This window comes from Apus apus, chromosome 5 (genome assembly GCF_020740795.1).
Source record: "Apus apus isolate bApuApu2 chromosome 5, bApuApu2.pri.cur, whole genome shotgun sequence".
Lineage (NCBI taxonomy): Eukaryota > Metazoa > Chordata > Aves > Apodiformes > Apodidae > Apus > Apus apus.
Genome location: NC_067286.1, coordinates 16,857,789 through 16,875,958, shown reverse-complemented (window position 1 = coordinate 16,875,958; position 18,170 = coordinate 16,857,789). Strand labels below are relative to the sequence as shown.

The 18,170-nt window shown below is 40.0% G+C and overlaps 1 protein-coding gene across 1 annotated transcript in view; it reads right to left on the bottom strand.

The window, feature by feature from the left end:
- MOB2 (MOB kinase activator 2) overlaps positions 1–16,368 on the bottom strand; it is a 118,339-nt gene extending 101,971 nt beyond the window's left edge. The window contains exon 1 of the mRNA XM_051622569.1: positions 16,166–16,368. Coding sequence (XP_051478529.1) covers positions 16,166–16,182 — 17 coding nt within the window. The 5' untranslated portion in view covers positions 16,183–16,368. The remainder of the gene's footprint in view (positions 1–16,165) is intronic.
- Positions 16,369–18,170: the final 1,802 nt, after the last annotated feature.

Here is an 18,170-nt window from a genome sequence, read left to right as displayed (position 1 = left end):
ATCAAGATGTCACTGGCAGTGAAAACAGAACCCAGCTTAACTCCATAGCTACAAGGCTCTGTTAATCCCTCTCTAACATTCTCACTAGGATCCCTAGCTTTCGTTCTCATAATATCAAGCCACAACAATGACACACACAAAAGAAATTTGTATTCACTTGTTAGATATTGGTAAAAATACCTCCCTTATAGGTAGAGTAGTAAGAATTAAAGCAAGCAGAGGCTACTGTGGCATATGGACAATCATTCCAATCATTGGACACAAATTTTTTTTACTGCAGCACCCAAAACACTAAGAACACTCACAGCTGTAGTATAACATGGATCAACATGTAACACTGATGTCATTACTTGCCTGTTGTTTTTTTTAGGATAGTCTTCAGAAACGTTCCTAGTTCTTGCATACATCAGCTCTGATTTTTAATTCTGCAAGTTGTAGCAAGAAAAATGCTGTCCTTGTCAAACTTAATGGAGGGAGAAACTAGAGCAATAGAAAGCAATAGTTCTCCCCTATAAAAAGGGAATCTCCTCCTTTGACACAGCTATGCTAAAAACCCAGACAGCTTTTCTTTCTACAAGATATATTATACTCAAGTCTTATTGTGGAAGCTACAAACTTGTTCTTGCCACAGTGTGTCTGAGGAACTAGGCACTTCTGTCTTTCCACTTCTACTCCCATGTGAACTATTTTCCAAGTTATCCAAAGAATTTATCAGCAACCCATTCATTGACTTATTTTGGTAAAAGGTATACCTTCTGAAAGACAAAAGACAGAGGAAATAGTCCTTAAAAAAAAATTTGCGTAACTTTTCATAATAAAGGCTCATAAGAGCTGCTACAGTCTCATCTGCTCTCTTGGCATATGATGAGGTCATCCTTTAGATGATAAAGCTCTTAATCTTCTCCAAGAGATTTTGGAGACTGTGATACCTGAACAAATTAAGTTCTACTGTATTTTTAAGGAAATGGAATCTCACCAGGAAGAGCTGAGGTACGAGACACAAATGTTGGCTGTTGTTTTATTTTAGTCATCTTTTGACCTGAGTTGGATAAACCAATGCAAAATCGCATAAAATCTATGTGGACAATAATGAGTACACAATTTTCTTGTAGCAATGTGATTTAAAACCTACTAAGGAACAAAGCCAGGGAAGAGCAGTGGGTTTTCAAAAGTCTAAAGTGAAAACAGTTCCAAGGAATATAAAAAGGTAATTTCCACTCACTACACAAACCTGATTTATTCTCAGCATGATACCAACAAATCAGAGGTAGCATTCAACTGATCAGCTGTTTGAACTGGCATGGTTATATATTACTCCTTGCAGCACCCAACAGAATCATATTTTCTTCATCTACATACTTAGATACTATTTATATGTCTCCTGATCAAGATTTTTCTCCTGTATTTATACTACAAAAATAAAATAAAGCTAGAATTACTAAACTAGCATGTTACTAACCATAAAACTTTAATAATACAAAGTGTATTTGGATCACATGCAGAGATCTCTTGTGCCTATGCAAAAAAAACAACTACCCTCCAGAACAAACAAACAAAACCAAAACCCAACACCAACAAGTAAGTACTCAATGAGGGAGTATTCAATCAGGGATCCTCACCATTAGCATTTGAGGGAAGAGAAAATTCACTTTAGCATTTATGTAACTTAAAGTAGCAAATACTTTTAGGGAAAGCACCTTCAATAGATGATCTTTTTGTTTCATATTTCCAGATGCTAAAGTAAACCAAAAGATCATTATTAGCAAACCATGCTTAAACATTAGCATTATATTGGAATTTGGGTTATTTTTTTACTTAAAAAAAAATCATAGATTGAAAGCAACCACTCAGGATTGTGACAAAAGTTTGATAAAACTTCAGAAGCTTCAGCTCAGAATAGCCAAGAGGAGTATGCAAGTTTTAAATATTTTAATTGTTCAGGAAGCATTGCAGATTCAAGAAGACCATGGCAAATGTACCATCTGACATCTCCGAGCAGACATCCTGATCCAAACAGATATATGTTTGAGGAAGAGCTCTAATAAAAAACCCAGGCAAGTGCAGATTAGAAAAACAACAGTAGACAAACAATACAACTCATACAACATATAACCAAGTGGTCTTGCTTCAAACTTTACATTCTATTCTTGCTGATGTTGAGACTCCATCCTAATTTCTTATTTCTTTCTGAGGAAGGAATAAAAAAAACTTGTGTATTTTCACCTCTAGAAAACTAGTAATAAAGAAAGAACACCACCATGATTCAGCATGAATATGCTGAAATATGTTTAATTCCATGGAATTTCAAATCATCTCCCCGAAGAACCAGTTCTGTCTTTTTCCCCTCATTATCACTGCATTATCAGTAAAAGTTACTACAAAGATTAACACACATCTAATGACAGTCACAGTCCAAAAGGTGACATTTCAACAATAGGGAACAGTAAGTAGCAGAAAAAGAATTACTTCATTTTGTCATACTTAGAAAACAAAAGCCATAATTCAGGGCCTTTAAACAAATGCATGAATGAAATATACTAACAAGCTGACTCAACAAAAAATAAATCTGAAAAAAATTTACCTCACTCCAAAAAGGATTAATTTAAAACAAGGAAGAAAATACAACAACTTTTTTAATCTTTGTGTAAGACACGTCATGGAGGTGTAAATGCACAAATAGCCCTAACTTAAAAATCAGAAAAAACAGCATTACATGAGGACTTCTTAAAAGTTTTCAAAAGTCTAAAACTGAATCATCAACTAATACTTTTAGTAGTTCTGTAGTAAGAAACATATACTGAAAATGAGTGTAACAGATGTTACTTTAGAAGGGAGTTATATTTTTGTCCTTCTGTAACTATCAGACTTTTATGACTTACTCCAATTTCCTGTACATTGAAAGTGCAAACAGAAGAAAATACTAAGTTTTATTATGCTGCTATGTCAGTATGTTCTGGATATGCACCTCTGCATAATAGGAACATGCATAATAAAAGAATAATTTTTAAAAAGCCTGCCAAGCCTAGTATTCCATTTCTGACAGTAACCAACACTGAAGAGATTCAGAAGATTCCATAAATCTCTGGAAATGCAGCTAATTGCCCAACACCATATTCCAAGAGAAATATCTTCCTAGCTCTGACTGTTTGGCTTTGATGTATGGACTGAAACCTAGTATTTCCTAGCAAGCACTCTTGCTAACCTGGTTAATCTTTACAGAACTGTATTATTTACCTTAGTGAATCATACAACTTAAATTTCACAGCTCAACTATGGACTGTATACAAGAAAATCTTCTTATTTATTAGTATTCCAGCCTTCTATTGTTATGCAAGACACCAAAATAGTTCTTTATTGTGTAAGTATGCTGGCAAGTCAATTGTCTTTAAATCCACTTGTGCTTTATTCTTCCCCCATTTATAAACTTTGTTGCTTTTCCACATGATGAAGCAGAATGAGTATTTACTGAAACCTAGTTAATCTGAAGTTCTTCTGGATTTGATTTTGTAACAAGAGCATATTGGAGAATTCATTCTTTGGAGGTCTGAGACAGTGCCTGCTGTGATACTCACATTGTCATTTTACTACTGAACTCCAAAAAATTGGTGCAAAGAAGCAAATCCAGAATGAGACTGAAAAATAACAGTTTCATATCAGTAGATGGCTATCATTCTAGAACAATATTTGGTTTAGGAACCCTGAGTTAATGGGCAGCTGATGGCTATATGATAACCGTTGTCTTCCTTGGAGATTAGACTCCTTTTTGGACAGGTTTATCTAACAATATTTTTACTTCATGTCCTGTACACTCCACCCACATTGCTAGTCTCTAGGGACCTTAGGAAAACAAGCCACAAGGACAATTCCTGTAAGCTGCCACATTATTACTTTCAGTAGGAGCATAAATCCAATTTGGATTAGTTGTTCCCACAGATGTCTGGACCTGCCTCGTTATTTTTTTGCATGTAAAAAGTCCATATACTCAGGCATATAATAGCAAAAGGATAAGGAGACGATCAATATCATTTAGACAACTCTTTGAGAAACTTCATCTTGGCAATATCCTTTCATAATGATGCAATATTTTTCATACAAAACCTTCCAAAGCTAGGATGCATTACCTATCTTATTTTAACTAATACAGACCAGATCTATTTGATTGTTTGGTCAGCAATACCAAACAGGTGAAGTTAACTCTCCCTCAATCTAGCTAATACAACTGTGTATGCCAGTTTTAAAAAGTGTAAGATTTAGGACAATGGATCACAGAATTAGGAGGAATAGGGGAGAAGTACATCTTCACATTTCACTTTGATAAGAACAAAAACTCTGGGTGGATTTGTCTGGCAAGTGCAATGTGGCTACCCCATTACAACAGCATTTTACCGCCTCCAAGCCTCATGTATTACTTCCTAGCTCATTTAACGGATGTCTAGTTTGACTTCTAGAGTACTTGATCAACGTAATAAGCTCTAAACATGGAGCAGTTACTAAACTCTAGTTTCAAAGGAAATGGCAGAGGACAATTTTGCACCAAGTTGCACATTTCAGCCCAATCACATTTCCTTTTCTACCGCGTTATCAAACCAAGTGCTTCAGAAAGCAAAGGTTCTTTCCCACAGAGGCACTGTGTAGTCCACAAAGGGGACACTGATCTGGTAGTTAGGTGCCTTCAAGTTCAAAACTCACATAATTCAGAAGACATCAGTGTTTCTCTGTCACAGCCCTTGAGAATAATCAGCAGTATCTTTTGGCCTAACTTGTAATACCATGAAATGGCATGTGCTAATTTTTGGCATAATCAGGGCTAGAACTTTTGTCTGTAAAGTCACAGACCCAAACAAACCACCTCCACACCTTATAATAAAAGTGTGCTACATCCACAAGCAGAAGGAAATATTATCTACACACTGTGGGACAAGAAGCATTTGCCTGGGTACTAAAGGCCAGGCAAAAATGTTCACACCTACAGGCAATTCAAAAGTCACAACAGGAGCACAGACAGTGTACTGTGATACGTGGGTAGCATGCTGCAGGCATTTATTTGCAAAATGTGCATGTGTGATGAATCAGGCCGCAGATGTTTATCTGGATGAACGAGAAATTATTTCTTTAGGTCAGGCATGTACTAGAATTCCCCAGATCCCAGTTCTTTGTGCATTTGTTTTGACAGCTACAGTTCAATTACAAATGGTGATTCTATATAAGATACTATTGTGTGGAGTATTTTATAAAAATATCAAGGTCTCAGTAATAATGCAAAATTATTATTCTTTTATTATACTCAGATAGGAAGTTACTATGTACATGCTAGCTAAGTTTTATTACATGTATAAGCACCATCCTTATTCCTATATTTGCTTCCTCTTTGCTCAACTTTTATCCGCTTACTTTAACAGCAATGGCTCTTCTTAACACCATCAGCCTGGTGACCTCTCTCATGCATTCACAGGTTTGTTTAAAACCAATTTTTTTTTTTTTTAAACCGTTTGGCATTTTGAGAGTGCTTTTCTACACAACAAGTCAAATCAAGTTAAGAGTGGATTTGAACTGTATCTGTTAAAACACATTGAAACCTTTAAGGAAGCTGTAATTCTGAAGCTAAGGAACTTTCATGTTAGTTTAATTCATTAAGCCCACAGAAATATTTAACATCTTTTTATTTTGCATTTTTGTCTTGACTTAGAAATACTGTGGATAGCTGACACACCCTAAACAAGTAGAACCAATGTGTTGAAATGAATCTGTCTTTATTATAAAGTTACTTCCTTCTCAAGAAAATTTTGCCAACTAGAAAATAAAAAATGAGCCCATGTTTCAGAATACAATGTTTAAACATGAGAATTTAACAGGTCTACAGAGCAAGAATATTTCTTATTTACTTAGAAAAAGGATTGTATACATTTCTACTGAAAAAACAAACCAGCAAGTGATTATGTCCTGCAAGGCACTGGATACTGCATGGGTTTCAGGAACTGCAGAAACTATTTCTCCATTAATAAGATGACTCATTTCAAGTACCCCTGACCAGTCATCTTACTAAGTTTTCACTCTACCTAAGACCAAGACAAACTTGATTTAAACAAAAGCATTTCTTATTTTCACATTAATAAGAAAATGCAAGTCACTGAATATGTAAATATTTGCCCACCTGAAAAGTTATATCACATATAGCAACAGCTGCCAACATCTTAGTGGATTACTGGCTACATCCTGTCTTAAAAAAGCCTGGAAAATACAAATATTTTTTAAAAATGCAATGCAAAACAAAACAAGAAACACCACTTTACAGGAAGGCCATCTTTTAAAAAGTAAACCAACCACATTGCCTATAAGCTTGCAGCTAAACATCTAGCTGTACTTCAAAGGCATCAACACAGATGTGTTTTCACAGCACTTTACTCCAACAGCTCAAGCCTCAACAAGCTCAACTGACTTGGGCCAGTACATTCATACTCAGGAGGGTGAGGCATGACACTCTGAGGTTATAAGAATGCAAATCACCAGATTCAGCATTTTGAATACACTCATAACTCAAAGCTAAAAACTGTGCTATCCCAGACCACATGGTAAAAGCCCATCATATGCCTAATAAGAAACATTAATAAATACACCTGAAAAAAACTGAAACTTTAATTAGTCTTCAAAAATTGCTCATAATCAACAGCTCCATAATAATAAAGTGAGGAAGGGACACAGTAAGAACAAATACTGTTTGATGGCCAGTGATACTGTGCAGAATAAACCGTACTCCTTAATGCCTGAAAAATCAAGCAGCAGGGAGGCATTCAACAGACCCCTCTACCTTACAAGATTTAACCTAGAATTGAACAAAAAAAAGACAGTCATTAGGCTGATTTATCCCCTTCACTGTTTCTTCTGTTCTTCTCTTACTAGGTAACTTCTTCCAAACCTCAAAAATTAGCTAATTCAGAACATGGGACTATGTGGCTACAACAATAAAGAGACACAGACAAGGCCCATAAATACATCAGAACTGCAGGTTAGAACATGCACCCCAACCAGAAACTGCAAGCGAATCAAGGCTGGCTCATAGAACAGAAGATTACATTGGAAGGGAGTAGGTATATCCAAGGATCTAGATACCCTAGATCAAAACCAGCAAATATTCCCATAACTAATCTCTTTCCTTTACTAGAAGAGATTCACATAACCTTAACTTGTGACATTCTGAATGAAGGTTCCTTAAAAAGGTACTAGGCCCTGCTAAATCAGCAGCTGAAATTTAACTAGATGACATGAAGCAGAAGTACTGACATGGTTTTGTTAAAGACAGTCTGTTAATATAAACAAGTATGCCCAGAAGTTTCCTCTTTCTTCCCCAAGAATATCTGTTACTAATAATATAAGTTACTAGCCCTCACTACAAACTCAGTTCCTTTTATATCTGATGGAATGTAATCACACGCTAACACTTTATTAGACATGACAATCATGAAGGTTACATATTGGAGTTCCAGCAACGTCAGAGAAGACTGACTGAAAAAAGCTCTTCTACACACCTGACACAAACTTGAAACCAGAGAGTTAAGTCTGCATCCTGAGCCCATCTGCAAAGTAGACACAAAACACTTCTATCCAGTTTTACATAACCTCTTAAGGTATACTGTATGGAACAAAGCCTTTCCTGAACAACTCCCTGCTGTTTTATGAAGAAACATGCAAAAGAAAAGTTCGCTAAATTAGTAAATTCTAGGCTGAAGGAACATTTAGATTGTAAAATGAAGCAGTTAAAAAAAATAAAATCACTCTCAAGGTCAACTCTACATCCTGTTTCACACAATTTCTGTGCTTTTTGTATGAACACCAGGAGACTTCCCAGATAAAAGTCCCAACTACTACACATTTCAGTGTAGAGAAGGGACAGCTGAGATCCAGTCACCAAACACAGATGATAAAAATTACCTTTAAAACAAGAACAGTAAAGAAAGAAGGGGAGGGAGGAAGAAGAGGTGGGGGGTGGAAAAAGCATGCAGATAAATTAGGAAGAGCTTGAGGTACCAGATCGAGATATTTAAAAATTGTTTTCTGCATGCCTACATTCTAGCTTAGTGGATTTACTCTTTGAATGCTCAGATTAAGAAGGAATTTGATCTATGACAGTCATTCATATCTTGATTCCACTTTAATTTCTGACATTCTTCAGGGCCTTGAAAATTGCATCTGAATTCTGTTTTCTTTTGTGGGTTTTTAATGTGTTTGTTTTCTACTGTCAGAAACAACTTTGTGGACTGTGTGAAGAACTTGTGTCCTGACCAGTTTCTCTTGGCTGGCAGAAAACTACATTCAGACAACACTGCCATTTTTATTCCTCCAAGTGCTAATATTATAGTACTGCTGTTCAGACACTTACAGTCAGACTCATGAGTCTAACTCCAAAATTAAATTACCTTAAAATACTGCACGCTGTCCCATGAGTAGGGAAGCTCCTAGAGTGCAACTGTTTGAAGTGCTAAACATGAGTTAAAAATTATGCGCAAGATTTCTTCAGTAGCATTCTGCTATCATAAACCCACATTGAAGTTGTTTAATAGGTCAGCAATGACTGCAGCATATGCAGATCTGACAACACCAAGTTCAAACCTGTACATACAGCTATCTAAAAGTTGCAGTCTCTTATTAATTTTACTTTTTCAAGTATGCTTGCTCTGGGCCCACATCCAGTAGATGTAACAGATGGTAACTGCCAGTGAAATATGGCAAATCTATGTAGGCCACCATGTGTGAACCAAGCATCTTGAAAACTCTTGAATCAGACTGCTGGATTCAGCCAAGCACCCAAAATACCACCTGCCTTCACATTCACACCATCACAAAGCCTGCATTTTTCTCAGGTAGATTAAACATGATTCAGAGCAAATTATAAATTCTGAGTTACTCATAAATATCCAGTTCACTACGAGTATATATATAGTTTAGCCATAAACTGAATGTAACACAGTAAGACAGCAACTGCAAGTGCTCTGAGGCCATTACCTGCTCCAAGATACCAGCCTCATCATAACATCTCCTGTTCTCAGACATTCTGCAGTTCTTCTAAACAGCTCAAGCAAAAGGATACATCATAATTATTTGCAAAGTAACAGCCACTATTAAATAAAATGTAATCATATAGTAATGTGTTTATGTCCTTGCTGCCACCAAAAAGACTGTTCCCTAAGCTTTATGTTCACCCCAGCACCATAGTGCTATTAACATTATTCTTGTGACTACACAAACAAGCTGCAGAAATGCAGTCATCTGAAAACTATCCTTAGGAGAGAAAAAAAGGTTAAAAGTTAGTTTTTCTGTCAGATGAGCACCTTAATCTATCAGCCTTCCTAAGTAATGACACGAGCACAAAGGAGAAGGCGGCAACAGGCAGAGACACACCAGGAAGGAGCGTTGCTAGAAGTGCGTTTAGAAACCTTTTGTCGAAGGAAAGTAATAGTTCGGTTTACTGTAGGGACCTTGAGATTGATCTAATATTCTTGACCCTCAATAAAATCCTTGTTGGATAAAGAATGCGCTCATAAGAACAAACTAGTATTCACATATGTTGTTCTGACCAAAGTAAAGTAATTGCCTACCTGCTACAAAATCTTCAGTTTGCTAAAGTAAGACAGGTTTCAGAATGCAAGATTCATTTGGCATTTATTTGGCATTTCCTCCAAGAAATCAATAATTAACTACACCAGGATACTCCAGGAAACTGAATTTTGTAGTTACTTGGTTTGCATTACAGTAGAAAAGCCTTAATAGTGACAATCGCAGTAATATAACCAAGAACTTTCAGAACCAGAGAGACTAAGGAAACAGTAAGTCTGCAAAGTTTCAATTGCCCTCATCCAGTCCCGACTCCTTTTCTACAACGATGACAGCTCTAGAAACTCACATTTCAAACTAACAGAACCTTTCCACTACTATACTAATGAATATTACAAGTTAATATTTAATGGAGATAGTATTTTACCTACAGACTATGTTATACTAGTTGTTTTCATTGCTAATTTTTGGTTTAGCAGAGGTACTGCTCATGTCTGGTTCTAGTGTATGAAAAATTATCGAAATCTTATGAGTAAGCAGTGAACTGAGTGCAAGCATCTCACAGACAAACCCAGATATATCTAGGAAAGACAATCTGGGACCCCATAGGTAATGTTACACCTATAAATAGAAGTAAATAAGGAACACGTTAGTATTTCCTGCCCAATGGGACTGGATATGTCTGGTTTACCGGTTCTGAGTTATTTTCAGCTCCCTCAAAGTTGGGAAAATGGCCTGTGAAGCCAAGAATGTGCATGGAATGTAATGAAAGGGAAACACCTGTTGTGAGGTCAGTTAAAAAAGAGAAGAAATATACACACTGTGCACGCTGTGAAAGGAGAGAGGTTGCAGCAGAGTTTCGAGGGGGAAAAATACCTTAGAAAGGCTGGAGACTTTCTTCACTGAAGATGATTAAAGGGAAGAAAGGGGAAAGTATCTCTTATGGTTATGGCAGCTGAAGAATTTCCAGTGTTCTCTTTCTTCCTTCCTTTTTATAGAAATATTTGCTATAATTAGGAAGTTTAAAACCATACCTAGAATAAAAATCACTAGCTACCTTTTTATATAAAGGCCTGCTAGGTAAAGACAGAAGTACTTTTTGTGGTTCAACTGTATTATGCACCAGCCAAGCTGACAGCCAAGTATGCTGCATGATTTCTCACTGTTCCCAATACAAGATGTACTCCATACAATTTATGGATTTTATAACCCTTATGGGTTCCTTCCAAATTGAAATATTATGTGATTCTGATAATGCATCCTGTTCAAAAGCAACGAAGTTTTAGTCTAACAGCTGAAAAATCAGCATACTGGATTTTTACTGACTCAGAACTAGAACCCTAGTGTGCTTTTTCACATCTAGTCTGTATCTCTTCTAACTCAAGGCTAGAACTTATCTGCATAACAATATTACTCATATTTCAACAGTGTCTGTATCTTGAACTGGACAGGGTCTTAAGGCCTTATGAGGGAATTTCTTGAAGACATCCATAAATGCAGAATGGAAGACAATAGTGGAATGTGTTACTTTTCTTCCAGCTTTCAAGATCACTGCTGGGATAATATGGCAAAATCCTATGTTAAAAAAAAAAAAAGCGGAAAACCCCCACTAGCTCTATTTTAAGCCCCTAACAGTTACAGTTGAATAAAATATACATATGACACAGGCCTTCTGTAGTGGACAAATCTAGCAGTATGCAGACTTTAAGAAATTCTCTTGCAGTGTTTGTTGAAAATCATCAGTATAACATACTCAAAAAAATTGAATTTGCATAGTTACTGTGCTGTCTTAATACAACACATTTTTTAACTAGTTCTCCTGGCCAGATGAAGAGTATGCAAGGCAGGGTATATATGTGGTGTTTATATAATGGATAGACATTACAAAATAAAATTTGCAATTGTGAAGGTCATTACCTCGGATTAGATATTCTTCATTTTACAGCTGTACCCACCTGCTCTAGCACCTGAGTAGCCCGAAGCTGTCTGTGCCGTCTCACGCACAAATACTCTATTCACGAGTTTGCTTCTTTCTTCTTTCATCTGTATTTTCCCGATCTTTCTAGGACATTGCTTTTCTAACTGTCCTGAAAGCTGAAGATGTAGGGTATGAGAAAAAGATCGCCCTCAATAATTTTTAGGCTCTCCTTTCGAAGTCACCAGAGCAATAGAAAACTGAGCAGTGGGTGTATGGATAGCAAGACCCACGACCTAAAAACTAAAGAAAGGAGAAAACACTATTGCACGCAGACCCTTCTCTCTTTTCCACTTACACATTAAGCTTGGGAGAAGGAGCTGTGAATCCTTGTCAAATCACCACAACACACAGGAAGACACCGAGATAACGTATTTGTGTAAAGTCAGCATGGTCTCACAATTTATTTCTTACTATCACAAATCCCCACCCCAAGACCTAGATACCCTGCTGTCAAGAAGAAAAACGTTTCATTACACGACAGAAGTATCACAACTAAAATTTTCTTTTTAACAAGCAGATAGGTGTTGCAGTCTTCCCTCAAAGTCCTTAGCACCCCAGTGAAACCAAACCACAACCACAGAGATGAGGGCACTGACATTTTACTGATACCGGAAGGGACTGAAAAGAGTGGACATGGCAGCCAACAAGTACGAGAGATGCTTTCACTACGCCTGGAATACGCGTCCTCTGATGCAGAGAAAATACCAATACACATTTAACAGAAAATAATGTTCATTGAAGAGTTTACAGGCAGCATTTCACCTCTTGAGGATGTATTTTTTCTTGTGCTCAGAGGCATCCAAGTAAGAGTCGAGAGGAAATGTCATTAGTTTATGCAAACAGAAGTTCTCTTGCAAAACTAAAAAAAAAAATAATGAAATATCTTCCCCCCCGTCCATTTCCTTCACTAGGAGTCTCTTTTTATAGGGCTCGCCTACAGGCTGAAGGCTTTTCAACTAGCTTATACAAAGCTCTCCAGCTCATTTCTGTAGAGGTAGGTTTTCTTCCCAGTTTAAGACGTAGCTACAGAGGTGTTTTGCTATCACAACCAGGTTAAACTGTTGCAGTTTTCTTACTTTCAATCAGCATAATCTGCTAAACTACGAAGTTCATAAACAGAGGCAGCCCCAAAGTAAGTTTTAACAAGTAACTGTTGGTAAGACAGTTTGTTTCTCTTTCTCCTTTTTATATAGCAGCTCACAAAAGTGATATAATCTTCCTTTATTACAAAAAAAGAAAAAAAAAGAAAAAAAGAAAAAAGAAAAAAGTTACAGCATCAAACATCACAGAAGATTAACAATAACTAACACCTTGTCAGGTTTACTAGTACTAATTATATGTTTAACAGCCTTTTAATTATTAATTTTAAAACAAATTAAAAAGCAAGTTTCATAACTGAAGGAACAGTATCTTCATTGCTACTTTGAACTTCAAGAGCAAATGCTATTTGTAATACAAAAATTTGAAATCTCTTCCAAAGAGAGTAATACAGATCTCTGTCAGATATTGGTGAGCAAAGCAATTAAGCAACACTGATCTCCAATTAAAATTGCACTGAAAATACAACCTATGTACAACAACAACAAAGGCTCAAAATGTTTTTGTTTGTTTGGTTTTTTTAATGGAGAAAATGCACTGAAAAAAACACAGTCTTTCATCAATATCAGTATTAAGGTTACATTCAGTAGAAGGGTGAAAGATACTAGCCACAGAAAAGACTCCGGGTTTATTTTGGTGCTAAACCGAGCACCGTATCTTGCCAGCAGCTCATTTTTTTTCAGCTTTCTTCCCTAGTACTCGACTGGATTTTGAAGCACTTGACCAAACAGAAGGCAGCACCCAGAGAAGTTTTGCTGTGTGACCACGTAAGCCCATAGCCGTTTGTTAATCCATACAAAATTCACTATTGTTTACAAGCTTCAGCTCTTTTTTTTGTATATTAAGCACTCTAAGGCGATCAAAGACACTTGGGCTGCTGCCCTTTGTGGCATGATTAGAACTTACCCTTCCCCCACTTTCCAAGAGACCACAAGTCAAGGGGAGGACCAGCAAGGAATAAAGCAGATCTCACTCTAAATCGTCTATCCGATAAACGCAACACGAGCTTGGAAGAGCAGAGATCTAGAACAGAAGCAACTGTTACTGCTGCCTAATTTAACACACGTGCACTTGAAGGTTAAATTCACAGTAATGCAAAGTTAAAACATGAGGGCATTCCTCACACCAAAATACTAGGAGAGCAAAACGGATAACATGAGGCATCCATGAAGGGTATGGAAAGCACATGGAAATTTGCAATTACAAACCAGAAGCTGCTACCAAAGCAGCCAGGAATAAGAAAAAACACAGTACTTGTATTAGTGGTGACACTTATTCAGGAAAGAGTGACAACACCAAGAAGCTGACCAACACAATTTGCTCTCCAGAGCCACGGACATTGATACAAACTGATGGGTTACCGGGAGTGACCTGTTTTCCTGTTACTTCTGCAGGTTTTTATGCAGCCTTTCCCTTCTCATACAAGAGACCCCAACAGCTGACGTTTTCACTGGAAAAAAAGGCTGAGCAAGGCACATTACCCAAACTTCTGCCCTGGCAGACTTCGGTTTCATTCTTCAACAGCAAGAAATATGTTTTCATTTAGATACATAGTTGCTAACAGCAGCCATAACTTGGACATTCAAGAAAGAGTCCCTCGGGCCTTCTACCCCTTCCCCTTTCAAAACATCAATGCTCTCCTTTCCTGCCATAACCCCTCCCCCAAATTCACACACACAGAACTGGCAGTTTTAAAGGAGAAAACATTAAGAGCATCAGTGGAACAATACTGGGTTTGGTCAGGCAACAAACATATCAGGAAATAGCCAAGACCCAGTAAGTAACACAAAAATTACTCAGGATCCATTCCCATTACAATGGGGAAAAACCGGCGAGTCTTTTTCCACACACTGACAGATCCACCAACCCCGGGTAAAAAAAAGTACAGAACAAATGCCAGTTTTTTCATATAAACTTCAAAAAGCCCTGAATACTTTTCGAAAGAAAACTGGCATTTTAACATATTGAGAATCTGGCTAACCTAAACCTTGATTCCTTTCTGCTTTACAACATAATTCACACAAAATTAGTACAAGTACGTGAATGAGGCATTTACTCACCCAAACGTCTTGCATAAGTCCTGGGGTTAACTTTTTCTGTAATTACAGTGGCACTTTTTGACAATTTAGCTTTTACTTTTCTGAAGTAAATATAAGGGACCACCTGTGTTTTGTGGTTGTCATGAAACAAATCAAAAGAAGGTTGATATTTATATTTTCATTAAGACTATGGGCTCATAGAGTGCAGCCCACTGACTTATAAGACCCAAGTGTTGCAGTACATGGCATATAGACCCCTTTACATGCCACAGATACTGCATTTCCACTGCTCAGCCTGCTGGAGGAAAAAACAGCCAAAAGTATCCACCCCACAGATATTTAGCATCAGATTGAGACATCAAACTTACAGTAAAACAGAACTGGTACTGACAACTGGCTCAAGAGTCAGCCACATCTAGCTTGAAGGTAAGTAATAAGAAGCTGTACTTTTATCAGCAAACAATTCAGCTGAAGAAAAAAGGCCACACACACACACAAGTGATCTTTCTAACACACCACCTCTAGCAACAGTGACAAAATATTTTGTATTCTAGGCACATCACATTAGGACTTTACGATGGCACATCATAAAGGAAGCAACCTAAATTGTAAAGATTACCTTCAGGAAGCAGGCCGAACTACTGTAAAGAAACTAAGCAGAAATTATCACTGCAATACTGGTTTTGCTAAAGCATAAACCTACTTCTTATGTGATTATGAAGCATAATTTTTCACAGTTCACCTGAGTGCAGGTCGCCAGAACACTTCATGCAAGAAGTTACCCGGTTTATCTTGCTTGGGGTACCAGTAGCATATAAGGTCACTCCTATCAACTGCATCTCTCTCTCCTGCACTAAGATTTAGGTTCAGCCCTAAAACCAGCAGCAAAGTGCTTCCTACCTTCTGTCTCTAAGCAATTAGCACTATTAATCCCAGGCTATCCAAGCCCCCTGGCGTGGCTCTGATTTGGCTTTAATCTCTGCCGAGATCTTTTCTTCCTCTCCACAGAAAGCCATTTAAACCTTGCCAAGCCTTTCGGTTTAAAGTGATGTTCTATTGCAGACGTCCATACTCTGCTGGTGGGAAACAAGGAGACCTGCAACACTCGGCCTTCCTATACCAGCCAAAGAAAAAACACGAACGTAAAGTTACTTTTCCATCGAGCGACCACCTGGGACAAGGCAAGGGCTCCCCTGCACCTCTCCCTCCCCTGGGGCGCAGCAGGCTGCCCCCAAAGAAGCTCGCCCCTCTGCGGTCCAGCCGCCCTCCCTGGCGCTTCCTCTCGCTGTCACCGCAGAACCCGAACACGCCGCCCGTCGCCTCCAGCCGCTGCCCAGAACTGATTAGTCACCCGCGCCGCCCGCGGGGCGCCCCGCACCCGGCACCGCGGCCGCTGCCCCCGCGCCCAACGGCCGCCCCGGGCTGCCCCCCGCGGCCCCGGGCTGCCCGGGGAGCCTGCCCGGGCGGGAGCCGCTCCGGCGGGGCGAGAGGGGGCCCCACTCACCCCATGAGCCAGTCCATGGCTGAGTCCCGCCGCGCCGGGGAGCTCCCGCGGCCGCCGACTCCCCGCTCACCGCCCGCTCATGGGGGCCGCCGCGGGGCTCCTCCCTCGCTCCGTCGCTCCCTCCCCCGCCGCCCGGCTGCAGCTGGGCGGGGCGGGCGGGGCGGCCGCCGGGTCCCCTCCGCAGCCTGACACTCGCGCACTGGGGCGGCCGGAAGTAAACACGGGGCGCTGGCGGCCGCCAGCCGGCAACCCGGACGCGGCCCCGCCGCCCCGCGCCGCAGGGCACGCCGGGAGCTGTAGTTCGGCGCTGCCGCTGGCGCCCGCGGGAGGCGGCTCCGCGGGGACGGAGGGGAGCGGGGCCCCTCAGGGGGTTTCCTCCCGGCTGGGGACGGTGCGTGCCCGGGCTGGAGCCCTGCAGCGTTACTCATCCCCCTCCGGGCGGACTTCGCTGTCCAGGGCTGGGCGTCGGCGCTGAGTCCTTGCTGTGCCGCAGCTGCCCCAGGGCAGCTTGGCGGCAGGGCCCCTGACGGAGCGCCCTGCGTGCAAGAACAGATGCGTTAATTGGTGAAGGTGATGAGAGCCTGGAGCTCCCACGGGGCCTCCTGGCACTGACCCAAAGCACTCCTGCGTGGAGACCTCTGTTCCCCGCCTCTGGCACCCCCGAGGCAGTTCTGGAGCCTTGGACGTGGGACATGGGCTGGCTGCCTCCCTCACCCGCCTCATCGCTTCCACTGCTGGTTGCACTTTGTCCTCCAGAATCTCCTGCTTGACTAAAAATCTTTACTTTCTCCGTTTCTCAAACTGCAGAAATAACCAATTACTAGCTCCATAAAAACCAGACAAAACCTACCAACACCCACCGACAGCCCGACACCACACCTCTTCGAGATGTAAACAATCCTGCCTACATTAAAGAGGAGAAACGCTCTCCATGCAGAGCACTGCGTCTCAGCATTTCCGAAGGCTGTGGGAGTTGGGCAGATGTCCTCTTCACCAGTTTCCCTTGATCAGCAAGACCAGCCTAGGTAGAGATGTTACAGAGGCAGATCTGCTGGGGAGGATTACATGCTTTGGGCACGAGTATTAATTAAAAACTAGTTGTGTTATCGGAGAGAGATGGTTACTTCATTGGACTCCCTGTGCCCACCAGCTTTCTGAGGGAAGGACCTTTCAGAGGCTGTTGCAGCCATCCTTCTCCTCCCCTGCCCTGCTTCCTTCACCCTATTGTTCCAGGGGCATGCAGGGCCCTCCAAGCCCTGTGGTGCTGCACGTGTGGGGTGCCAGAACCCCTCATCCCACAGGCTATGGTCTGCTCTTTCAGGGAGGATGACTCCATCTCCAACTGACTCTCCAGTCACTGACTCTGACAACAGTTTCAACAGAGCAGTGTTATCCTGGGGCTAGTAATGCATTGCAAGGGCGTGTCACAGGAGTGATTTTAGAATAACATATCTTGGTCATGGTTGTTTTGTATGCCTCTTTCTTGATCAGAAGTGGTAGAATTATTTTGTATTAAAAACCATATATTGGCATCATTTTTGAAACTCTGAAGTGTTTTGAAACCCTCCCTTTGAGATCTGCCAGGGAACCCTTTGCACAACACATGACTGCTTTATTTTGCTATTCCACTGGAACAAAACTTCACCCTGAGAATTATTTGAGTATCCAGCAGTGAAATATGATAAATGGAAGACCAGAACTTGAAAATGTATGTTGTCTGTGTTCAAATTGAATATTTTTCTTTAACACCTACATTTTATCTTTTAATTGTTTATAGTTTTAGTTAACTTTGCATTTAGAAAATGCAGCGGAGGACAGGGAAAAGGTCTCTTGCAGCAAAACCCCACATACTTTACTGATTGGCTGGGACGAGGATTTTTTACAATGTTTAAAATACCCGATCAAACCATCTGTAGAAAATAATTATCCTTTATGCCGATACTTGATCCAGTCATTATCTGCAAACATTTGAGAACAGATGTCCCTCATTTGAATTATGTTTTCT